Below are 21,797 nucleotides of genomic sequence, written 5' to 3'. Positions count from 1 at the left end.
GATGGATGGATGGATGGATGGATGGATGGTCAGTTGTCAGCAGACAGTCAGTAACAGGGAAAATCCATAAAACACCATTGCTAATAAAGATAGGTGTTTGTGGAAATTAGGTGGAAGGCATAAATGTGGTTTAAAAAGTGCTCACAAAATACAAGAAGAGCACAAACTGTTTGGGGCTCATAAGGTGTTGGTATAACTGGAAGACAAAAGACATTAGCGTCTTATATGAGATAAGGAGAAAGGACGTCTGCTCAGAGGTCCATTTTTTTTTCCTTTTTCAGTGAAATTTTTATTCCCTTTTATTTTAAAACCAATGTCCCAGACTAGATGGAAAGTTAAAAGAGAACAGGCTCCATGCTGTCTGTGTTGTAGTGTGAAGCTAACAGATTTAGTGAAGATTTGTGAATGATATCATCTGTTTTTTGTTTTTCCTGGTCTGCTGTGTTTTCTCAAATTCAAAGGCAGAATAAGTGTCTCTCAAGGAGCTTCCCTCTTCCCCCACTGCCTGACCGTCAGATACTTGGGTTAATGAGCATGTATCACTGTGTTTGATTAATATCTATCAATTCTGAAGAGAGGTAATGGAGTATTGTCCAAACGAACATGAGAAACCAGACGCAGCAACGCAGATGATTTGAAGGGAGCTATTAAGCTTCATTTGCTTCCTGAAAGCCTCAGAAGAACCTCCATGCCATGCTGCATTAATGCTGTAATGCATGATGAAGCAGCTCTGACCGAGTTCTGGGTGTAGTTATTCTACAGTTCAGGTCATACTTCTCTTTCCTTCCTCAAAATCCCGTTTGTTTGTCTTATGGAAGATTCTAAGTTTTTTTAAAACTGAATTTGGGGTTATCATCAGCTGTAAATAATAATTAAGAGGATCAAAACCAAATTTGAGATGCATTACCATGTTTTTAACAAAATCTGTTTTAAATATGAGTTGAGATAGGATTAATACAATGCATTAACTGTATTTCAAAATACCCTTTTTTGTTGTACTTACAGATCTTAAACGCCTCAGAATTCCTGTTTATTAAATCACATAGTCTGATGTAAAATTAATTGCATCATGTATACATGCATGGACAAAAGGGAGGCGATTAAAACCAACACTGTAGGTGTGTGATTGTTTTATTTTTATTTATTTTTTTTTTTTTGCTTTCCTCTTAAATACTATTTCTGGAGTTAGAAAGAAATTTTTAAGTTGCGCTTTGAGCTATATTATTAGAACACAGGCCCCGCCTTTTGATAATCCAGAAATAGAGAGAAGCAGGACTTGTCGTTTCTCCTTTGCTAAAACCAGCCTGCTTCCACATGCAGCCTTTCTGCTCGTACTTAGGGATAGGTAAAAATAGAACGAAAGCTGAATCTTGGAAAAATGTAATGGAAGAGAGCTGAGAGATTAGAGGATGTTTGCATCGTTGCTCTTTGGTCTCATATTGTTGGGTAATGAGATGCTTTTGCTCTTCTGTCACAAGACATGATTACACCTTGTTCTATTGTAGATTTATTTTTCGTGATTTTTGGTCACCACCAATACAGTCCAACAGAGACTGGGAACACAGGATTGAAAACCTTTAGTAAAAATAGTCTCCATTCTGGGTTATGCATGAGTGGATATGTCTCATAAAACTCTGTTTGTGGTTTCTCTAAATGTTGAACTAAACAAAAAAATTGAATTTTTTTTTTAGAAGAAAGCAAAGTGGAAACCACAAACATCTGACTCTCGCGACCGTAGTCACTCTATAAAACCCTTTTATCCAAAGATGCTCAGTAAGAAGCCCCCTATACCAATATGCAAACCTCCCTCTGTCACAGCAGCAGCATCAGCGACCAGGCTGGAAGCTGGAGGGCTGCCCCTGTTGCCATCCTCTCCTGCAGTCCTCAGCATCCATCAGAACTATCAAAAGATTAAGACGGATTATTACCTGTTTAGATTCTTTGTGTCAGCTGTGTTGATGAATGTTTGGAGATATTAAATGTGTTTGCAGCATCATTATGGTATTTTTTACTGTATATTTATACACAGAAGGCCACTTTTATACAATATAATAAGTTATTTAGATTCATTACTAAAGACTCAATTTATTAGCATTAAAATTGATGGGTTCCAAGTTATAAAGATTATAATGGATGACTATATATGACACTGTAATGTGCATGATATTGAAATGCATGCACATGCCATAGATATTTTTTACATTTTTGGGGCTTTTTTTTTTTTATCAATTATCACTTGATCTTCTTTAAACTGCCTTCTAAGTAGGTGTTTTTAAATTAATAACAATGATTAAATTTTTGCTTTTGAATTAGAGAAATAGAATGAGACCTAAATTTAGGTGTCAGCTTCAAGAATTTAAAAACAATCTGAATGCACTTCAGCTACAAACTATTTGCCAGTGATCACAGCCCCCTTATGCGTTAACAGATGAAACCTGTCTTATATAAACCTCTAACTAGCACCTGGTGTTCCTTTTTTGGGTTTGAAGTGTGAAGTGTTGCCATGCCAAGATTTACAGAGCTTTAGAAAAGCTTTAGGGAATATCATCTATGAAAGTAATCTTCCCACTTGAAATAAAATCACCTTTTGGGAAAAATAGGTAGATTCAGGCAAAGAACAGAAGATACCAGCGTTTATCCAGCTAAAAACTCTGTAGAGCGGCAGAAAATACTGCATCCATACAGGAAATACTGCTGCTGTTATGTAAAATTAATGCAACCTTAGAAAAAAATGTCAGGAACAATACTGAAACTGTAGTTTGGAGCTACATACTGCATCCAAGAACTTTCTTATCAATGTATTATATATAACTTAGGCAGATAGTCATCAGTTTAACAGAATAATGTCTGAGGCATTTACGTAAAATAACATTGGCCTAGCTTTTAAATTAGGCAGTTAAATCATGGAAGATCAAGTGTTTTTGGTTTTCCTTTTCCATTTTTCTGGAAATGTGTGTGGGGGTCATTTTGTAAAAAAAACATACATTTTATGTAAATTTTTTGTTGTATTTAGATGGTTGCATAGTCTTTTTGTGTCTGAAACGTAAACGCATTAATATTATGAATGTCATCTTTTTCCATCTCTTCCTTATACACTGTCCTTTCTCTCTGATAAACATCTCCCCATCTTCTCTTTTCTCCTCCTGCTTTTTCCTTGCAGATCATCAGTAACATGGAGGCTCCAGTGACAAACGGCCCCAGCGGTGGAGGCAACACAGCCAACGGCCCGAACACCAACAGCCGTGGCTGCCCCTCACCAATGCAGACCGGTCCAACAAACGACGACAGCAAGACGAACCTCATAGTAAACTACCTGCCTCAGAACATGACCCAGGAGGAGTTCCGCAGCCTGTTTGGTAGCATCGGTGAAATCGAGTCCTGCAAGCTAGTTCGTGATAAGATCACAGGTATGAAAATAATAAAGAAAAGCACACAATTACATTTTAACTTAGGTCCTTCAAATAACAGATCTGAAGCTTTAAATTTGTAAAAAACTAATTTTAATAAATAATTTAGATATTTAGCCATTTTTAGGTAAATGTATAGACATCAATTGTAAGGAAATAAAGGTATTTGTTAACTCTGCAGCAGTACATGAGTATGCTGTGTATATATCCAATTTACTGCATAAACATACTATCATCCTTTTATGATATAATCTATTGCAGACACTAACAGGGTCACCTGTTTATTTAGATCTAACGATTCTATCCTAAAACATGTGGATCCTCTTAAATATTACATCTTTTCAGAAAGTAAGGAATTATGATATAAAGAATAAGGGATGCTTTAGCTGGGAAAATAAAGAAATTAGCTGCCATGGATGCATTTATTTCATCAGCATTTATAAAATCCTGCCAGCTGATGTCAGAAGTAGAGCCTCAGCAGAGTACTGTATGACATGCAAAACCCACACGGCAGCTGCAGCAAAACTCAAAATATGTTTTGAATTTGTGAATGAAGTTCTTTAGCATTGCTGATACAGGTTGCAATGTGTTTGGTCACATAAAAACAAAGATTGAAAGGTCTGCGTTAAAGTTCATTTTAATAGATAATTTCATTATCTTGAGTCTTGAGAAAATATATAATAATGATGAAGATTGATATCATTTACAGATTCTTTCAAAATAACTGCAACAGTTTAAATCATGAGTACTCATATGGCAGTCCTGTGTCTTTACAGTTACTTCTTGGCAATTGCTGAGCTTCATAAATGCTTCTTTAATTTTTTATTCCACTCTTAGGTAACTTTAGATGTTTACATTGTAAAACATTTGATGTGAATTAAGCTAAGCAGCCTATAATTTTCTGCATTGCTTTGTTCCATTATCCCCTTTATTCGCCTTTTTGATAGTAGTTTTATTTCAAAGCAATGTCTCGAAAGATAATAAAAAAAAAAAAGGCAAGTTTATTTTAAACAGCATATCAAAGAATCGGCATAAAAACATTTATTAAAAGAACAACACGGTTGAAACAGTTAATTAGTGAGATTGTTCAGTCACAAGCCTACGGTATAGAACCCAACAGGGTTTTCCGTCTTGCGTTAAATGAACCATCAGTTTCTACACAACATTTTAAAGGTTTGAGAAATATAGAGACTAAATGCTGCCTCACCTTGTTTAGTTTTGCAACCGGGAAAAGAGTAGGCAAGTCTCTGAAGGCATGAGGTTCAGCATGGCTTATAACTGACAAGCAGTCCAAGAGCATTTAGTGTTTCATGGTCTAATAGCAGAATGTTCAAATCTGCTCTGGAGCCAGTGAAATAAATAAGAACTGGTGGGATTTACAGAGAGTTAGCATGAAAAAAACTTTTGGTTAAATTAAATAAAATATGGTTAAAAGGAAGGTTTCCTTGAGAAGTCCATCTTAGGCTAAAAAGCTTCACTTTTAATCAAAAGTATTTCTTGGATGTAACTTTAGGGTTGAGCTTCAAAGCTGTTTTTGTTATAAATTCAAAGACTTTCTGCACACACTTGAATTCAATACACATATAGATTTTTTTCTATTTAATTTCCTTTCAATTTTATTTGTACTGTCAAAACACAAGTACCCTAGTGTTAATTGACTAAAAAAAGCGCTCCTTTTTAGCAAACAGTTTATACCCCTGACCACATTGAAAGATCGATGGTAAGTAAAACACTGCCTTTGTTCAATGTGTTTATGTGCACAAATGTTTTAGAAATCTGCTGAAATCAGATAAAACATAGCATCATAAGACTTGTGTGTAAGCCTTGCGATTCAAGTGTTTGAGTGGATTTGTTTTATAGGATGCGTACGGCGTCCTTGTCCTCAGTTTGTTGAAGCAGGCGACTCAGCCGTGCAGCAAAGTGCCACATGTTCTCCAGAGGTGTTTAAATTAAGCAGCACTTTGCAGTCCTAATCACGGCTGTAATCTGGGCGTAGTGGCTGTGTGGGTGGCCATGCAGCAGATGGATCTTCGGTGAGGAAGGGGGTGGGGTGGTGGTGCGGCTTTCTGATAATGCTCCATAATGGCTTTCATTTTAGATCCTACTTACTGACACTCTACTCCTGATAATCTCATTAAAGAGTACCAGGCAGGCAGGCAGGCAGGCAGGATCACCAAGCTATGGGATAGCAAGCAGGCCGAACATGATGGGAAAGAAACACACCCATTTACAGATACGTATGTAAGCTAAATCATTAAATTTGATTCCCTCTTAACTAAAAGTCCATGACAGTTTGACTGTTAAGCGGGAACGGCAGCAGGCCGAGCAGTGCTGCCTCCTCCAGGGCCCTCGTTCTTTGAAGCATATTTCTGCTGCTCCACGGCTCCTCTTTAGGACCATCTTCCTCTTATGCCATAATGGGTCACAAAATGGAGCCTGAGAGTTGGATACGTCAGGATAATGGTGGATGTTTTGTTCAGAAATATCCCCGGGATACCACATGCTATCATCATCGCTATCACCACGTTCTCTCTCCACCTGGTTCTTTTCTTCCCCCCCTTTAAGTGTGATTTGCCAAGCAGGCACAGCGAGGAGTCGAGCGAGAAGCAGATACTTGGAGAGAGTTTGAGAAACGAACAGCATCGCTGTAAATCTGCTCCGCTCCTAAACGGGGACTGAGAGGGATGAGAATCTTTGTTCACTCTCTTCATAGCCGTTTATGGTGCTTCTCTGCTCTGCACTATAAGGACTATCTGATGACTTAGCATCAACGCAGAAAGTGTTATAAATAAATTCTGCCCTCCCTCTGTCTCCCCATGTGGTGTATGCCTGTTTTGCTCTCCCATGGGTGCAATTTTTCCATGCAAACTTTTAGGCTAACAAAGCACTGATTCCTTCCAGGAGGGAACGCCAAGAGGCTTCATGCTCTCTAACAGTCATCCAAATCATTTACAGCCTAAGCCAGGTTTGGGAGAGGGAGGGTGGGAAGTCAAAAGAGATCTCTTTTTTTTCAGACGTAAGCACACATTAGAAGCTCATTCCTCATCTATCATTAAAATTTATAAATGAATGTGTGGAAGATCGACATTTAGAGACTTTCTTCTAAGAGTGTTTCAAGATTTAAAGAGAAGAGTATTTTTATAGCTATGTTGAAACTTTAGGGTTAGAGATTGCAGTAGTTCCAAATTATTCATACTGGTGGGAATTCTTTCATATTCTGTTATTCTCAGTGAAAAGTATAAGACTAGTTTTTAGAAGACTGAAAATCACTGAAATATTCACTAAAGTACTTTGATATATATTTTGTAACTAGCGGTAAGGCTGGTTTTACTAAGTAATACTTTGATCTATTCTGTATCAGCTTTTTTTATTTAAAATGCGATCAAGCCCACTTCAAACAATAACTGGCATGTGTTTCTCTGCGTATCTATTTTCCAGCGGTGTTCAAGTCCTGACTAACCTGCTGACAAGGTGTTAGCACTTGAACTCCTCAGAGGTGTGTAGGACAGACAGGTCCTCAGCATCCTTGCTACCTTCTCTGGACTTGCTCTTGTCAAATCCAATGACGCCAGGATGGCGTGAGGCTCAGGCAAGTGCTGGCAGGCATAGACACTTCAGCTTTGTCTGTCAACCCGGCTGACTTCAGCTGGTAGACGAGCCACCACTGGGTGTCTTTCTTGTTCCCTGCATGGCTGCCTGCTCGCCTACCTTTATACCTCTTTGCACAGCTACTTCTGCCTGGTGCTTTCATAAAACACCAGGGACATGCAGGTTAATCTTTAATTTAAAGTAAGCTTACTGCAACCTACGCATTTCCTCATACCTGCACTCAGACCCTGGGCTTGCACCTGTCAATTTCTGCCTATCTGTATAGATGTGAAAAAAAAATCCCATATTGCATTGGAAAAGCCTTTACACTGCTTGAACTTTTCAACATTTCTAGTTTTTGGAATCTCAGACTTTTCTGTATTTTAAGAGATACATCTCATCTGAATTATATGTGTACAAATAGGGCCCAACTTTAGTTCAGAAGAGCTGGTGTCCTGCATGGTTCAGTCGCCTCCTTAGTTTTTTGTCTTTTTTACACTAGGTAGCTGAACCAGACGATCAACAGAGAAAACTTGGACCTCATATATTCAGACATGAAGCAGATAAATGGTGATTTAGAAGTAAATTAATACCATATTTGTTTTACAAATGCAAACTGGTATTACGGTATATGAGCTAATAACCCCTTCTTAATCATATACCCAAAATTAACATCAATCAAAAGGCTGTGGAAGTCACTTAAATGGTTAAAACACTCTGAGTGCATGTCATTTTATGTGACAATAAATCCTGCTGTTCTGTGAATTAAATAGTGCTATTCCGTCTGGAAGATGAAGAAACACAACAGATTAGCCAGTGATACAGTTGTGGAGATACTTCAAGCTGTAATTTGCTATACAGTAGAACAAGTTTTATACATCTTACAGGGTGATGTTCAATTAATCATTAAAAGGCAAAAAGGGTGAGGAACAACCCATTACTTACGAAAACATGGCCGTAGGGCTGAATTGGTCCAAATAAATGGCCTGGGCATTTTTGGTTGTGGCGACCCAACATGATTAGTTATATTTTATAGGGAGACTTAGATAACGCCAAAGGACAAATGTGCACGTTGACTGGTTTCAGAAATAATATCCTATATGGTGAAAGAAATTAAGCGAAAGAAATTTTTAAAAACTACTTGGGAAAAAAGCTGATTAAATACTAAGTAACTGATTAAATCTTCCAAACTGTTGGTTTAAGAAAATATTCAACAAAACGAAAGGCTCTCATTGTTTTTGAGGTCCTCTAATGACGCTGTTTATGTGGGCAACATCCTTAATAGTTTGCAACACCCGAAATTGTCAACCCCTATATCTGTAGAGCATACTGTCCAGCATCTGATATCTGATGAACGTCATCTTTTTAAAAAACGAACCTAAGCCGTTCGGCTTGCAATATGCGCCAAGTGTATTTACAGCTAAACTCTACTGTTGTCAGAGCTTTCAGATTCTGAGAAATATATTATAGCACTTTGTGTTAATACCACCCCATCTTTTTTTTTAATTGTAAAAAAAGTATCTAGCTAAATCCAAGCAATATGTCATCTAGGCACAAGCTAAATACTTCTTCAGAACTTGAGAAAAATTCATGATGGCCTTGTACTGAATCAGCACCGCCAAACATCTACATATGCCGGCACACACAGAAATTGAATTGACTGATCCTTGTCAGCAAGTCATTTCACAGGATAATTTTCCTGCATCAGCTGCATTTCTGCAGAAGAAAAGAACACATTTATTTTCATAATGATAGGAAGAAGTAAATAGCTTTTTTATGCTGAAGCAAGGATTGACTGCTTCGATTGGACAGGAGCTGTGGGGTGTGGGGGGGTTACAGTTTTACGGCCAGCCAGTTTTTGCATTCCCACATCTTGTGGATTGATTAATACAGTGGCCATAAGCCCAAATAAATTACAATATTGATAGCATTTTTCTGCCTGCTGCCCTTACGTTCATCACTTAATAGCATTTGCAAGGCTTCAGCATAAAAGCGTGCCCGTCTTTTATTCTTCTCATGCAGATGAAGTCATTCTTATTTCTACATAAAATCCCAAAGCTCTGTGACTGAAATCTTTTTTGCACTCTAGTCACTTTCCTTCTGTTGGTTTTATACAGGGAATCTGGGGAACTGATGCAAATTATAGTGACAATGTAGCAAGCCAGCAGATGTTGGCTATGAAAAATAGATGGAGAGCGATGTCAGATGTGGAGTTGTTCAAGCTGGAGCACCTCTGACAGACAGCAGTTTCACTTTTTCACGAAAACCTGCTGTGAATATAGTTTTTTATTTGTTTTTTTAACTTAAGGCCAGGTATAAGTTTTATTCATTTAATGAAACTAAAACATAAAACATTTTTTTAGCACTAAAGTATTTATTGTTTTTTAAAAAAAACACCACAATAACAGATTAGTAGAGGTAATATTCACTATATTACCTTTTAGCTGATCCACAACTCTGTTGTAGTACACAGAAAATTAACAATCTCGCCACGACTGTAAGAAGAAACTGATCAGATAGATGGTTTAAGTTAAAAACTGGACTAGTTTTTCTAACATTACCCCTAAAGCACCTAATTGTGATGTTTTCTGGAGTTACAAACTGCTGTAAATCCTTACTGAAATCATGCTGTGTGAGATCCGGTTTGGTGTTTGTATCCCACATACAGGCTGCATTTATCTGAACTTAAAAATAGGCTGAAGGCTGAAGACAGTGTGAACAAAGCTGACATGGAAAGAGATGAAAAAAGGATTTGACATCTCTAAAGCCATGTATTAGGAGAGCTGACAGGCTTAGAGGTGCATACACAAGCAGGCAGACGCACATTAAAGTTTCAGAGTCCTGAGAATGTCCTGTATCCCCTCTCAGCACTCTCCTTCCTTTGGTTTTCCTTCCCTGTTTCATCTTAATAACCAGAACTGGCCATTCTCAGCTTGCTTGCCAGCACTGTTTCTCTTGTGACCCTCATGTCAGACGGCCTCTGTCGCCTTTCATTTCAATCTGGGTGGCCTTTACATGAAGCACATGGGTTGTTATTGTCCCCTATGCTACCCTTGGACCTTAAGGCAGTGTAGGCCTCCAGGCTGGCTCGTTGCCCTCCAACCTTTCACTCTTTAATGTACTTTATGCAAACCGAATGGGGTAAAGGGAACTCAGGGGGGTCCAGGCTGGTTTGGGATGTTATAGTTCTCTGTGCTGACATAACAGGGTTATCCATGACTTTAGAGAGGCTCCTCTGTCTAGTCTCTCAGCCCGCCCTTCTCCATTTTCTCTGCACACTGCTGAACAACAAGCCCACACACTGCAGGCTGCCGTCCACTGGCCCCGAGGCTCCGGGAGCCACCGTGAGGGGGTGGCTTATATGCGTGTGCGCCTGTTTGTCCCTGAGCTTCTACGTGGGCAAGTGTGTGTCTGTGTTGGTGGAAGCAGGGCCTTGGGAACTGAAAGTGGGAGCCTCCTGACTGCAACAGTGGCTGCTACCTTGGCAACCCAGGAGGAAAGATGTGTTGAATGAGTGAGTGGGAGAGGGATCTACAGTAGATGCATGTGTGCGGGGGATGTGATTCTGTTTATGAATTTAGTTATTTAAATGTGCTCTATACATGCCACATGGTATGCTCTTACTGTACTGCTAGTAGCTGATCCAGTGTAGTCTTTTGTTCTCTTTGTGTTCAGTCCCTCTGCCTGTTCCCCATGGGGTTGAGAGGCTTTGAGGCAAGTGAAGTGAGATTAGATGTAAAGCAGGTGACAGGGTATCTTTTTAAATCTTGACAAGCTCCACGTCATCGAAAATAGCTCTACCTGAAGTTTCCCTAACTGCAATTGGAAAGTTACAAGACGGATCAAGATGGAAGCGATGTCACACAGATAAAAACTTTTTTGTTTTCTCTTTAATTTCATTCATTCAAGCTAAATTATATGTTACATAGAAAAGGTGCCGTTTTTCTTATTGATCTGTGCACACAGAGGATTCCCTCAGCAATTGGATTATGTGTCTATCTCTGACCCCAAAATGCACCCCAAGATTATCCAGCTGCTGACATGAAATGGGCAACGATGGGAAACAGAAGCAAATTGACTGTAAACATCTTGTCTCACAAACAAATATTTTTAAAGCTGTTAAAAAATATATCAGTATAGATTTACACTGAAATATTTCAGGCTACTATGTTTTTAAGACATTATTTTCATGCAAATACACAATTGCTTAAATGCAATTTTAACACAATGGCACTGCAGATTATGCAACTGCTGTGCCACAATATCTGATTCTACAACTACATCCACAGTTCAAATGAACTTTTTTGATTAGAAGCTGCACAATTGTAGAGAGCATTATTAGGAACAATGGAGCGCAGTGAGGCACACTGTAAAATAGGTTCTCGCAGCTATGTGTTTCATTTGGTAGATCCCACTTTAGATCAAAGAGAGTGTAGTGTGTTGCCTGATGATAGTATGAGATGGAGATGCTTTCATGTCTGCAGTTCAAGGCTCTTAGTCACATGATACAACAAAAGGCATAAAATAATGACAGCCAATAAGCTCTGAAATCTCTTTTTGTGCATAATATTGTGTACCGTACAGTACATAGCATCATAAGGATGTTGTTTACATGAAACTTGATTTTGTGCCTTTATAGCCCCGCATATATCTACTTTGTCGGTCATATAAAGGTAAATCATTTTGCAAAGTTGCATTAGTGTTGATTTACTCCCTCCTACCTACTGTATATGAATGTGTGTATGCACAGACGGAAACTAGGGGGGCTGGGGAATGAAATTACATATTGGTGCCAGCAGGCAGGACAACAGCTCAAAGTACACTCATTTTCTCATCTTGCACATTGGGTATCCTGCTGCTCCTCAGGAAACAAATAATGGCTTAGTCATAACTCCTCGCCAACACACCAAAGAGCTTCTCACTAGAAATAGCAAATATTTTTAACCACTGAAAAACATGCCCACCTCCCTATACATTTTATGTCCAATTGTACAAAAGGTCTGCCAAAGGAGTGGAGCTTAGCCCCCACCTCTCTACTCCTCCAGCCCCTTGTGGTTAGTCTCTCAGTGAAGGCGGACATGTGCCACTCTGCGATAAAGCATGGCAGCTCTGCTGCCGTATCTGAACCGCACACACTCTATCGTTTTACAACTTACTGTACACTCAGGGATTATGTACTTCACATGTTCCATTTGAGGACCCACATACCATTGGTGCATTTACATATAAAACAGATGCTTTTTTTTCTTGTTTATAAAAAACTGTTTTTCACTACCAAGCAAGTTTGAATTAGTGCTGTAAATTATGCTCATAAAAGGCTAACAAATCAAAAACAAGTCTGTATCTTACCTCATTAAAAAGCCATTTTCAACAGCAAATCTTCATTTGGATTCTACCATTTAGCTGATGATTAAAATATATGTTAATGTTTCTATTCATAACAGCTAGGATAAATTAGTTTTTGCTTAAATCCCCTTTCATTAGCTACTTAACACTGCCTCAGTTACAGCCATGTTTTCTGTAATTATAAAATCAGTGAAAATTCATTGGTTCTATCATTAACAAGCACATTTTTGGAAATAACATGGTTTCAACATGCAGACTTTATTTTCCATATATGGTAAGTTGATTTGTTAGGAGGATTATCCCTGCCGTCGCTTCTCGTGGGCTGTTTTCAGTATGCAACGGTCCTCTCTGTCCAAGATAGTCCAGGGAAGGAGGACTGGTGAACCGGACATATGGTACCGAGCTTCTAAGTCCCAAACGCCACATGAGGTCCAAAAGCTGAACATTTGATCTAGTCCAACAGACAAGCTAGCTCAACTGATGAAAAAGTTCTTATGAAAAGGTATCCATGAGAGTTTCTTGAAGCCATCATAGCTGGAGAGTAGTCATTTACATGCTGAGCCTGTCTGCATCAACAATGTGCACAGAAGCATCAAAACTTGACTTTAGAGCAGGCATCCCCAAAGTTGGTCCTCGAGGGACGCTGTCCTGCAGGTTTTAGAGGTTTCCCTGCTCCAGCACAGCTGATTTACTTTGATAGTTGATTAACAGGCTTTTGCTGAACTGCAATCATCAGAATCAGCTGTGCTAAAGCAGAGAAACCTCTAAAACCTGCAGGACAGCGGCCCTTGAGGACCGACTTTGGGGATGCCTGCTTTAGAGCATTGAAAGAAGGCAGTTTAATCTGGTCAAACGTGTATCTTTCTATGTGATTTGATTACCTGGAAAAATGCAAGAGCCCCTAGACTAAGATGGAAGGAAGAGAAGTGAGCAGATATTTTACCAGGAAGGTCCTACCTTCCAAATTGATCTTACTTTCCAACGTTCTACTGACCTCAGTTGCGGATTCACCTTGATGGGAATGGTAATTATTTTATCTGGAGTGGTTTGAGGTGCTGACTTGGGTTTACAAATCCCCTAGATCTTCATTAAATTGAGCATCTGTGGGAACGACCTCTACAAAGTCAGACCTATGAAGGCTCCACCTTTCTTGCAGGACCTGAAGGATCTACTATAAACAGTGTTGTTAAACACAGATAGATTGATCAACGAGGTCTATTTTTTGGGCTAGTTGTGAAGATGATATGAAATTAATAAATATGTCCACAGAGGAACATGTTCCTTACAGGTGCAAAGAACCTGAAATCAAACATTTCTTTGGACTGGGCTGACCTCGCAGCTTACAGGTTCCTGACTATAGTAAACTGGGACCATTGAGCTCTTTTTATTTAATCTATAGTTCTAAATTATTTTCCTGTATCTCCTTTTACAGATGTATAAATGTGTCCACATCAGCTATTGTGGTGCGTTGTACATCTCATATCCATTCATGTAAATGCAGGCAGTCTGCCAGTGGCTCCCTGCTGTTAGCTCCTCTGTTACAAGCTGGAAATAGTAGATGTAAGCCTGGTCTGGATTTTTTTTATGCTATAGGCTGCTGGTTTTTTTTGCTGGTCTTTTGCTTGGAAAAGGTAGTAATCAGCCAGCCCAGCTTCCCACCCGGATTTGTTTAGCTTTTGCTGGTGTTAAACTTTCCATAGATGGAATTAAGACACGAGAGGAAAAAAATAACTGGCCAATACTCACTTAGAATTGGCATATATAAAACAAACCTGTATATATTTAGTATGGATCCAAATATTTATCAAAAATGACCGTAATCAGAATATATTCAGACACAGTAATGTTTTCCTTATTATCATTTCACTCCTTCATGGCTGCAAGAGCTTCTCCAGGATTACTGCATCAGTGAATCAATCTATATAGGCATATTGAGTGAAATTTCTAAGCACCTTGTGTTGTCAGGAGGACGGATTTTAGAAAGAGCTTTTACCTCGAAGTGTAATGGAAGATAAATATTCTCCAATGCTCATCTGTAATCTAAATTTAAATGAAATAGATTGGCAGATAATAACAACATACTAACTAAATTCATGCAATCTTTCCACAAACTAATCCTAAACTATTTCATCCTGATAATAAACAATTGATTTCATGCAATATATCCAGTCTATTTTGTCCCATTAAAGTCCCAGTAATGAACTCCTACAGTCACTTTCTGCTTTGCTTTGTCATTTTCTGTATGTTTTTAACAGGAGGTTTGGAGCCAAACAAATGGCCATCTTAGATTTATATTTAAACTGCCAAACTAAACACCTGAAGCAGGCTGAGAGTCCAAGAGAAAGAGTGAACAGAGAATGGCTCGATATAAATAGCAGTGGTCTCGCCAGGATGGCGGGTTTTTAATTAACAATGGAGTGTCTGATAATCCACCAGTAATCCAGAGGAGAAAAGGGAGGAGATGAGAAGGAGAACAAGAGAAAAATTATCAGCTGTTTGATGTTAGGACTACAGGTCCCTTCTGGCCCTTCCCCTGCTCTACTCTGAGCTGTACTGCTATGTGATATCCATAGCCCAAAAGTATTTATTTTGTGAAAGAGCTATGCTCCATATTTTGTGATTCACTTTGTCTCTGACTAACCGCTGTCTGTTCCCATTAACGATGAATATGCACAAGCCCTGCTTAGGATTCTTGGAGCTTGTGTGTGGTATTAGCGGAGAGTGGTGTTTGCTGAAAAACACTGCTGACGAAAGCCTCTGTTGGCTGGAGACGTATGCTTTAAAAGCCTTAAGCCTGTTAAAACGCTTTAACCACAGGGGGAAACAATCAGAGATGTCAGACCTGCCCCACTCAGAGAGCTCTGATGTCTAAAAACACTCTCTTTAGAGCAGGGGTGTCCAAAGTTGATCCTCCAGGGTCACTGTCTTCAAGGTTTTCAACATCTTACTGCTAATATCAGCTAATATTGGTGGATGGCTGATTAACAGGCTTTTGCTGAACAGCAGTCATCTGAACAGGTGTGTTGAAGCAAAGAACATCAATAACTTGCAGGATAGCAATCCTCAAAAACAGACTTTAGACATTTCTGCTTTAGAGGAAAAGAGGATGTGAGTTGGAATTTTTGTGATGAAGTCAACAAAATGTTGCAAATCTTTTATTACACATAGTTTAAAAGGATTATTTTCATAATCTGCAGAGTAAGGTCTACTAGAATTTATGAGTACTTAAGGAAAGAGTTTGGATATTTCTATCTTGGAAATTATTCATTTCAATTTCTATGTTTCATTGGGCTTAAGTACTCCTGCAAATACAAGAAATGTTGCTCCTCCTTCAGATTATCAGTAATGGCATAATTAACTTAGACTTAGACACCTTTTTGTTGTCTAAGTCTTTGTTTTGTACAGCTTTCATGACATTTCTATTTTTTAAAGTGCAGCAGTGATCAAATGTAAACAGTGTGGTGGAAAAAAAACATGGTGCAAGAGCCAAAACCAAAGGTTTTAGTCAAGTTAAAAAATGTACCATTTGCACCTCTACTGTTTGTCTGATAAAATTAAAAAACAGTCGCTGTAAATTTTTTTTTTTGTTCCTTCTTTTAATTTTAGGGCAGAGCCTTGGCTACGGTTTCGTCAACTACATTGACCCAAAGGATGCAGAGAAAGCCATCAACACATTAAATGGACTCAGACTTCAGACGAAAACAATCAAGGTAATCAACGCCGTCTTTGTTTACATACACCACACGCAATAAATTGAATAAAGGAAGGAAATCAGCTTACCTAACATGCCTTAGACAGAGTTATGCAGGTCGTGCTTCATTTTCACTGTCTGGAAGGACTTTCAGACAGTGACTCCAGTATAGAATCTGCTGTCGGAGCAGATTGAGGTAATGAGCTTTAGCAAAGAGAAATAAAAAGACCACCGGAATCAAAGTGACAACTTTTAAATAGCTTGTGACCATGGTTGATGTGCTAATTACCTTCCTAATGTCAAACTGCAAAGGTGGAATTATACAGATATCACTGAGGCAAATGGAAAAACCTATCAAACATCCGCTTTGCTCTTCCGCATGTTTTTCATGACAAATAGCGAGGTGTTTTGGTTGTCCCTTCAGTAAGATGGATGAATTTGTACCAATAATATGATCGTTATAAAACACATATGATATGCATTAAAAATGTTAAACCTTGTTGCACTTCGTATGTAGATGCTGTCACAACAACATGACCCAAAACCTAATTTTACCATCTCATATCCCTATCTGAGTGGCGCTCAGTGATGTGTTGCTGATGCGGCGCCTAATCTGTTGCTCTGCTGCAATCCCTGGATTCCCTCTCTCTGTCATCCTATTTAATCTGGTCTAGTCCACTCTAATGTAATCTAATAGGATAGGATTATCTTGTTTGCATACAGGAAAGCCCAGAGAGAGTCCCCTCATTCCCTCGACAGTATAAACTGCCTGACTTGGCCTTGGTTCAGTGAAGGATTCTTTTCTTAGTTTTACATCAGTGTTTGTCATTTAGGAGACTTGTAATGAGTTGGAGGGGTTAATAATGGATATCAGGTACCCTGTGAATGTGCTAGATTAAAATGACATGAACTATCATCATAGATGAGTTAATATTAAAGCCGCTTAAGTTTTTATACAGTTATTCTGCAAGGGACCCATTAATTCTGCCTATAAATATTTACAAACAGATTGTATAACATTTTTTGTGGGCAAAGTTTTGCTTTTAAAGGGCATTTTCTTAAAATTACCACCTCATTATGGTTCCCTCCACAGTATGGAAAATTATTGAAAAAATATGCAAACTGATTGTTCATTTTATAGGTTTAAATAAGTATGGAAAAAGAAAGAAGACCTAGATTTTCAATGTTTGGCCCATTCCCTGCAATTTCAATCTGTCTGTCCATCCATCCATCTATCATCTATCATCCTCCCTTTTTCACTGCGGGGTGTTTATGAAAGCCTGATTGCTGTAGAAACGTGTTTGAGTCTGGAACATTTTTGAAATTTTACATGTAAAATGTAAAAGTCTGATCATTGCACTCGTGCGTCCCTAGTTTCTTATTTTAGTTTACGTTATTTATAAATCCCTTTAAAACAAGAAGCATCTAATTGCCATCTAGTGGTCAGAACATACAAATGTGAGTTGGGTTGTTACAAAGTGGAACAGTCAGCGTGGAGAAATAAGTGAAAACGTGTGTTTTCTGAGGATAAAAATGGAAGCTTAAGGTTGTTTGTAGCGTTACAGTCTGAGTTCACAGACCGCCTCAAGTTGTTCCTGAGATAAAGGAGGCTCTTTGTCATGACTGAAGACAGCACTACATTTCCATCTGACACTATCACTCTTTCACACTTAATTTCCTTCCTCCCACTACCCTCTTTCCTTGCTTTCTCTTCCGACAACAGACTCAAACCCCCTAAAGGCAACAAGGTTAATTAAAAGACAGAACAGTAACTCTGAGATTATGTCTGCCATTCCTCATGTCACACCCTTCCCACTCACTGCCACTGTTCTTGGTCCAGAGAGTCAGATTCTCCTGGGTGTGTGCCTTTGACTTGGTTTCACTTGTGCAGCTTCCTCAGTCGTGACACCTCCGATTTTAGTCAGCGGCACTGCTTTCCCGCCGAGGTGTAAGGGGAAGCTGCGTGTTGGAGGTGCAAGGAGCTCACAGTGACGTGTGTGCACACAATCCGAGACACGCTTTTCCAGAGCGCACGCATGCGATTGCTTTGTGATTACTTTAATCTTCACGCTTAGTTTTTCGAACTTTTTTCTGCACACAAGCAGCGCACATACACTCCTGTTTCGCACATGCATCACACTGCATTGCACAATGCTGCTCACAGCTTGAGGAGGTGTTGATGGATTAGACATCTGGAGTTGGCTGACAAGGAGAGAAAATGAGGGAGACTTGTACAGTGAAGAGAAGAGGAAAGACCCCCCCCCCCCAAAAAAAAAAAAAAATAAGAGAAGAGAGAGAGTTGAGGATAAAAAGAGGGATGTTCTGGAAAGGTTTCGTGAGGCAGCATGGAGGAAGGAAGCTGATTGAAAATAACCAGGCAGGGAAAAGGGAAAGAGCTACAGGGGGTGAGAGAAGACAGAGGAACTCAGCAGATAGGCTGAAGAGGGAAATATGTGAAAGAGAAATATTACTTGGAGGAAGCCAGCTTTTTCCAATCCAAGATCTCCATGCTGTTGCTCAAATATGACTAAATGTTAACATTATTTACCTAGATGTTCACCTTATTTGATGACTTATGTCTCTGCTTGTCAGCGGTAATGGAAGCACTGAAAAGTTAAGCTGCTTCTGTCAGCAGCAGTAGTAGTAATAGGATTCATGCTACATCACCTCGTGAAAGGAGAGGATGTTGTGGAAGTTCACTGGTACAGTAGCAACCAAGTGACCAGAAAAGATGGGTGGAAGAAGTTGAATAAAGCATTGCTGTAATTACTGTTTTTTTCTAATGAACCAGTATATATAATAAATAATGCTAAGAAAACAATGCTTTTCATTTGTATTTAGACAAGTTGCCCCTGAGACTGATGATGTCCTGTCTTGTTGTTATCCTAAGTTCTCTTTCCAAACTAGAGACACCTGTCTTTAGAGTAAATTTTTCTTTACCTTTCCTTTTAAACAACTAAAACATGAAGTGATCTCTCTCTGAGGTTTAAAGTATATATTTTCCTGAGTATGGAAATCCACGAGTCTGAGAGGAACACAGTCTCATTTTCTTTCCTGTTGATCTAATGGTCTAAACCCCAATTTTACACAAAAAAAACACATTATCAAACGAAATATGGATAGAATTCTGGTTATAATATATCAAACACTACTTAAAAGCTTGGTCTGTGTTGTACAAGTTTAAAATCTCTGTTTCTTGTCTTCTCCAGGTGTCGTATGCGCGACCCAGCTCTGCCTCCATCCGTGATGCCAACCTGTATGTTAGCGGCCTGCCCAAGACCATGACCCAAAAGGAGCTGGAGCAGCTTTTCTCCCAGTACGGACGCATCATCACGTCCCGTATCCTCGTCGACCAGGTCACAGGTATCCATGGGGCAGCGTCTCCTCTGTTCTGACTCTATGAAGCCATCACTTTACATGTAATCACTCAGTATGACCAGGGATACACTTATTTATCTACATTAATACATCTGCATATTTTTAGCAGAACAAGACTTTCATCTATTTTATGGAATGCTTTCATATCACACTTGGCAAATTCTTATAAAAGTGTGATAGAATCATATAAAAGACTTACATTCCTATTTTTTTTTTTTTTTTAAAGCAGAGGATCTTGCAGCACAATCACATTGTATTTTTATTGACCAGTCTACACAAATATTGTAGTTAACTCCAGGAATGTGTTTTACTCATGAATTACTTCCTGAAGAAGAATCCCACTATCTATTAAGGGAATTATTAATTTCACTTCCCAGTATTGTTTAAGTACTTTGGTTATAATCTTTTTGCAAATCCCTGAAATTTGTAGCAGTATTTCTTACCATTTCTCATACTCCTCTTTGTCTGCTGATGCAGAGCCTGCTTCTGTGAGGATTGGCTGAAGGAATGCATGAGGTTGCCTATGTAGCTGCTTATTATTTTAATAAAAGCAGCAATTCTGGGTTTTGAATCAGAATTACCTCCTAATATCTGTTTGATTTGTATCAGAAGGCAAATCTAAAATATGAACCTTGGCAACTAAACAATTGAGCTATTGTTCAAAGTACCAAAGAATTATACGTAATTTGTTTTACCCTTTAAAATGACCAGGATTATCTTTGTTTGCTATGTCTGTTTTAAGTTTTTTTGAATAATTAAAATAGTTGGGTAAAGACAAATATCATAGCATTTTTAAAATAATAATAATTATTAATAATAATTATTCACTTTCATAACATTTTATACTGATGGAAGTTTTATATTTGAGGATATTAAATAAATAAAAAAAAAATCAAAATAACAACTTATTATGTATGAAAGAAAACTATACCAAAAAATCTTATCTTTTTTTAGATTTTTTTTTTTCAAACTAAACACAAATTTTTCAGTTGCTTTGTTGATATATTTGGAACAATATACATTACATTCCATAAATAACATCATAACTCCAATCTGCTTATCAATCACTTTTACATAGAAGCCTATTTCATGCACATACTTAATTCCCTACACAGTATATTAATATGCCCTTTTACATTTATAGAAACACCAAAGACTACTTACCTTATGCACATTTTCTTAATAAACTCTGGTGTTTAATAAGGTCACAGAGTTACATTAGATACATAAGCCATCTGCTGAGGGTCTGGGGGGATTCTGGTATCAAAGAGACTCATTCAGATGTGGGGCTTAACAATACTTAGTTCATTATCAGTCTCTAGATAGGAATACGTTGAACAGTTTTAAAAGTTACTTCCACTAATGCTGTTTCTGGTAAATTATTTTTTCTGTTAGCCTTTAAATGGCTTAGAGCTTATTTTTTTAAAAGGAGAAGGTCTTATGTAAAAGTTTTGGTAATGCCCTTGAATATCTTTTATAACAAGTTTGTCCTAATAGTTTTCTATAACTCACATGCCATATCATCTTTTTGTACTTAGCAAATTAATTCACTTCTTCATTTCAATTATAAAGAAATTCTGCAATTTCTCACCAACAGAAGAAATTCTTCATCTCAGCAGAACAAATAATAAATTTGCACTTTTATTTCCACCTCTATTGATAACGAGTGACTATTTTTTTTAATAATTTTGACTCTGATGGAAAGAATGACTCTTCTTTGATGCCAAGCCAAAAAACATGAAAAACGTTGAATCCAAAACTCACAAATGAGTCACATCAGCTCATTGCCCTGCATAGCAACCCCACATGCATGTCTCTTATATCAATTTCAGATGTTGCATGTCTGCCTTCAGGCTCCAACCTGCTCCAGCATTTTGTTAAGTAGAAAAAGGAGCAACATGCTGTAAGCCACTCTCATTTGCCTAAGCGGTATAAATCACTGCTGGCAGTAAAGTGTACGCCCGTCCTCTGAGCACTGAGCAGAAGGGGAGAAAAGGAGAAGGAAGGGAGGAACTATTTGAGAGAGGGCGTCAACGAGTAGAACTGTGAGAAGAAAAGGAAATGAGAGGATGGAAACAAAAAGCATAAACAAGATGGAAACATTTTTAAATACATGCAGAGAACGTAAAGTACACTTCTATCCCTCTACTTTCATGCAACTTTACTACCACATCACTACACAAACTACTGTGGATGTTTCAGTTACATTTACATCTCTGTTTTTTTAGATTTGAGGCCTGGGCCACTTTCTATGAATACAGCAGCTTAGCTCAAGCACTCCTGGTTACATAAAGTCAAGGTTTTTCAAGCATTCACTTCATTTATGGCTCACAAGAGGCTCAATAGTTCATTGTGCTCATTCTTGACTGTGTAAAAGTGAAGAGGCT

The 21,797-nt window shown here is 38.4% G+C and overlaps 1 protein-coding gene across 9 annotated transcripts in view; it reads left to right on the top strand.

Moving 5' to 3' along the window:
- elavl4 (ELAV like neuron-specific RNA binding protein 4) overlaps positions 1–21,797 on the top strand; it is a 96,546-nt gene that overhangs the window by 41,351 nt on the left and 33,398 nt on the right. For all 9 annotated transcript variants that reach the window (XM_015379813.1, XM_015379812.1, XM_015379814.1 and 6 more), the window contains 3 exons: positions 3,161–3,407; positions 15,948–16,051; positions 19,242–19,395. In XM_015379813.1, the coding sequence (XP_015235299.1) occupies positions 3,161–3,407; positions 15,948–16,051; positions 19,242–19,395 (505 nt within the window). The remainder of the gene's footprint in view (positions 1–3,160; positions 3,408–15,947; positions 16,052–19,241; positions 19,396–21,797) is intronic.

This window comes from Cyprinodon variegatus, unplaced genomic scaffold, assembly GCF_000732505.1.
Source record: "Cyprinodon variegatus isolate N-32 unplaced genomic scaffold, C_variegatus-1.0 Scaffold200, whole genome shotgun sequence".
Taxonomy (NCBI): domain Eukaryota; kingdom Metazoa; phylum Chordata; class Actinopteri; order Cyprinodontiformes; family Cyprinodontidae; genus Cyprinodon; species Cyprinodon variegatus.
This window is presented reverse-complemented; position numbering and strand designations above follow the sequence as displayed.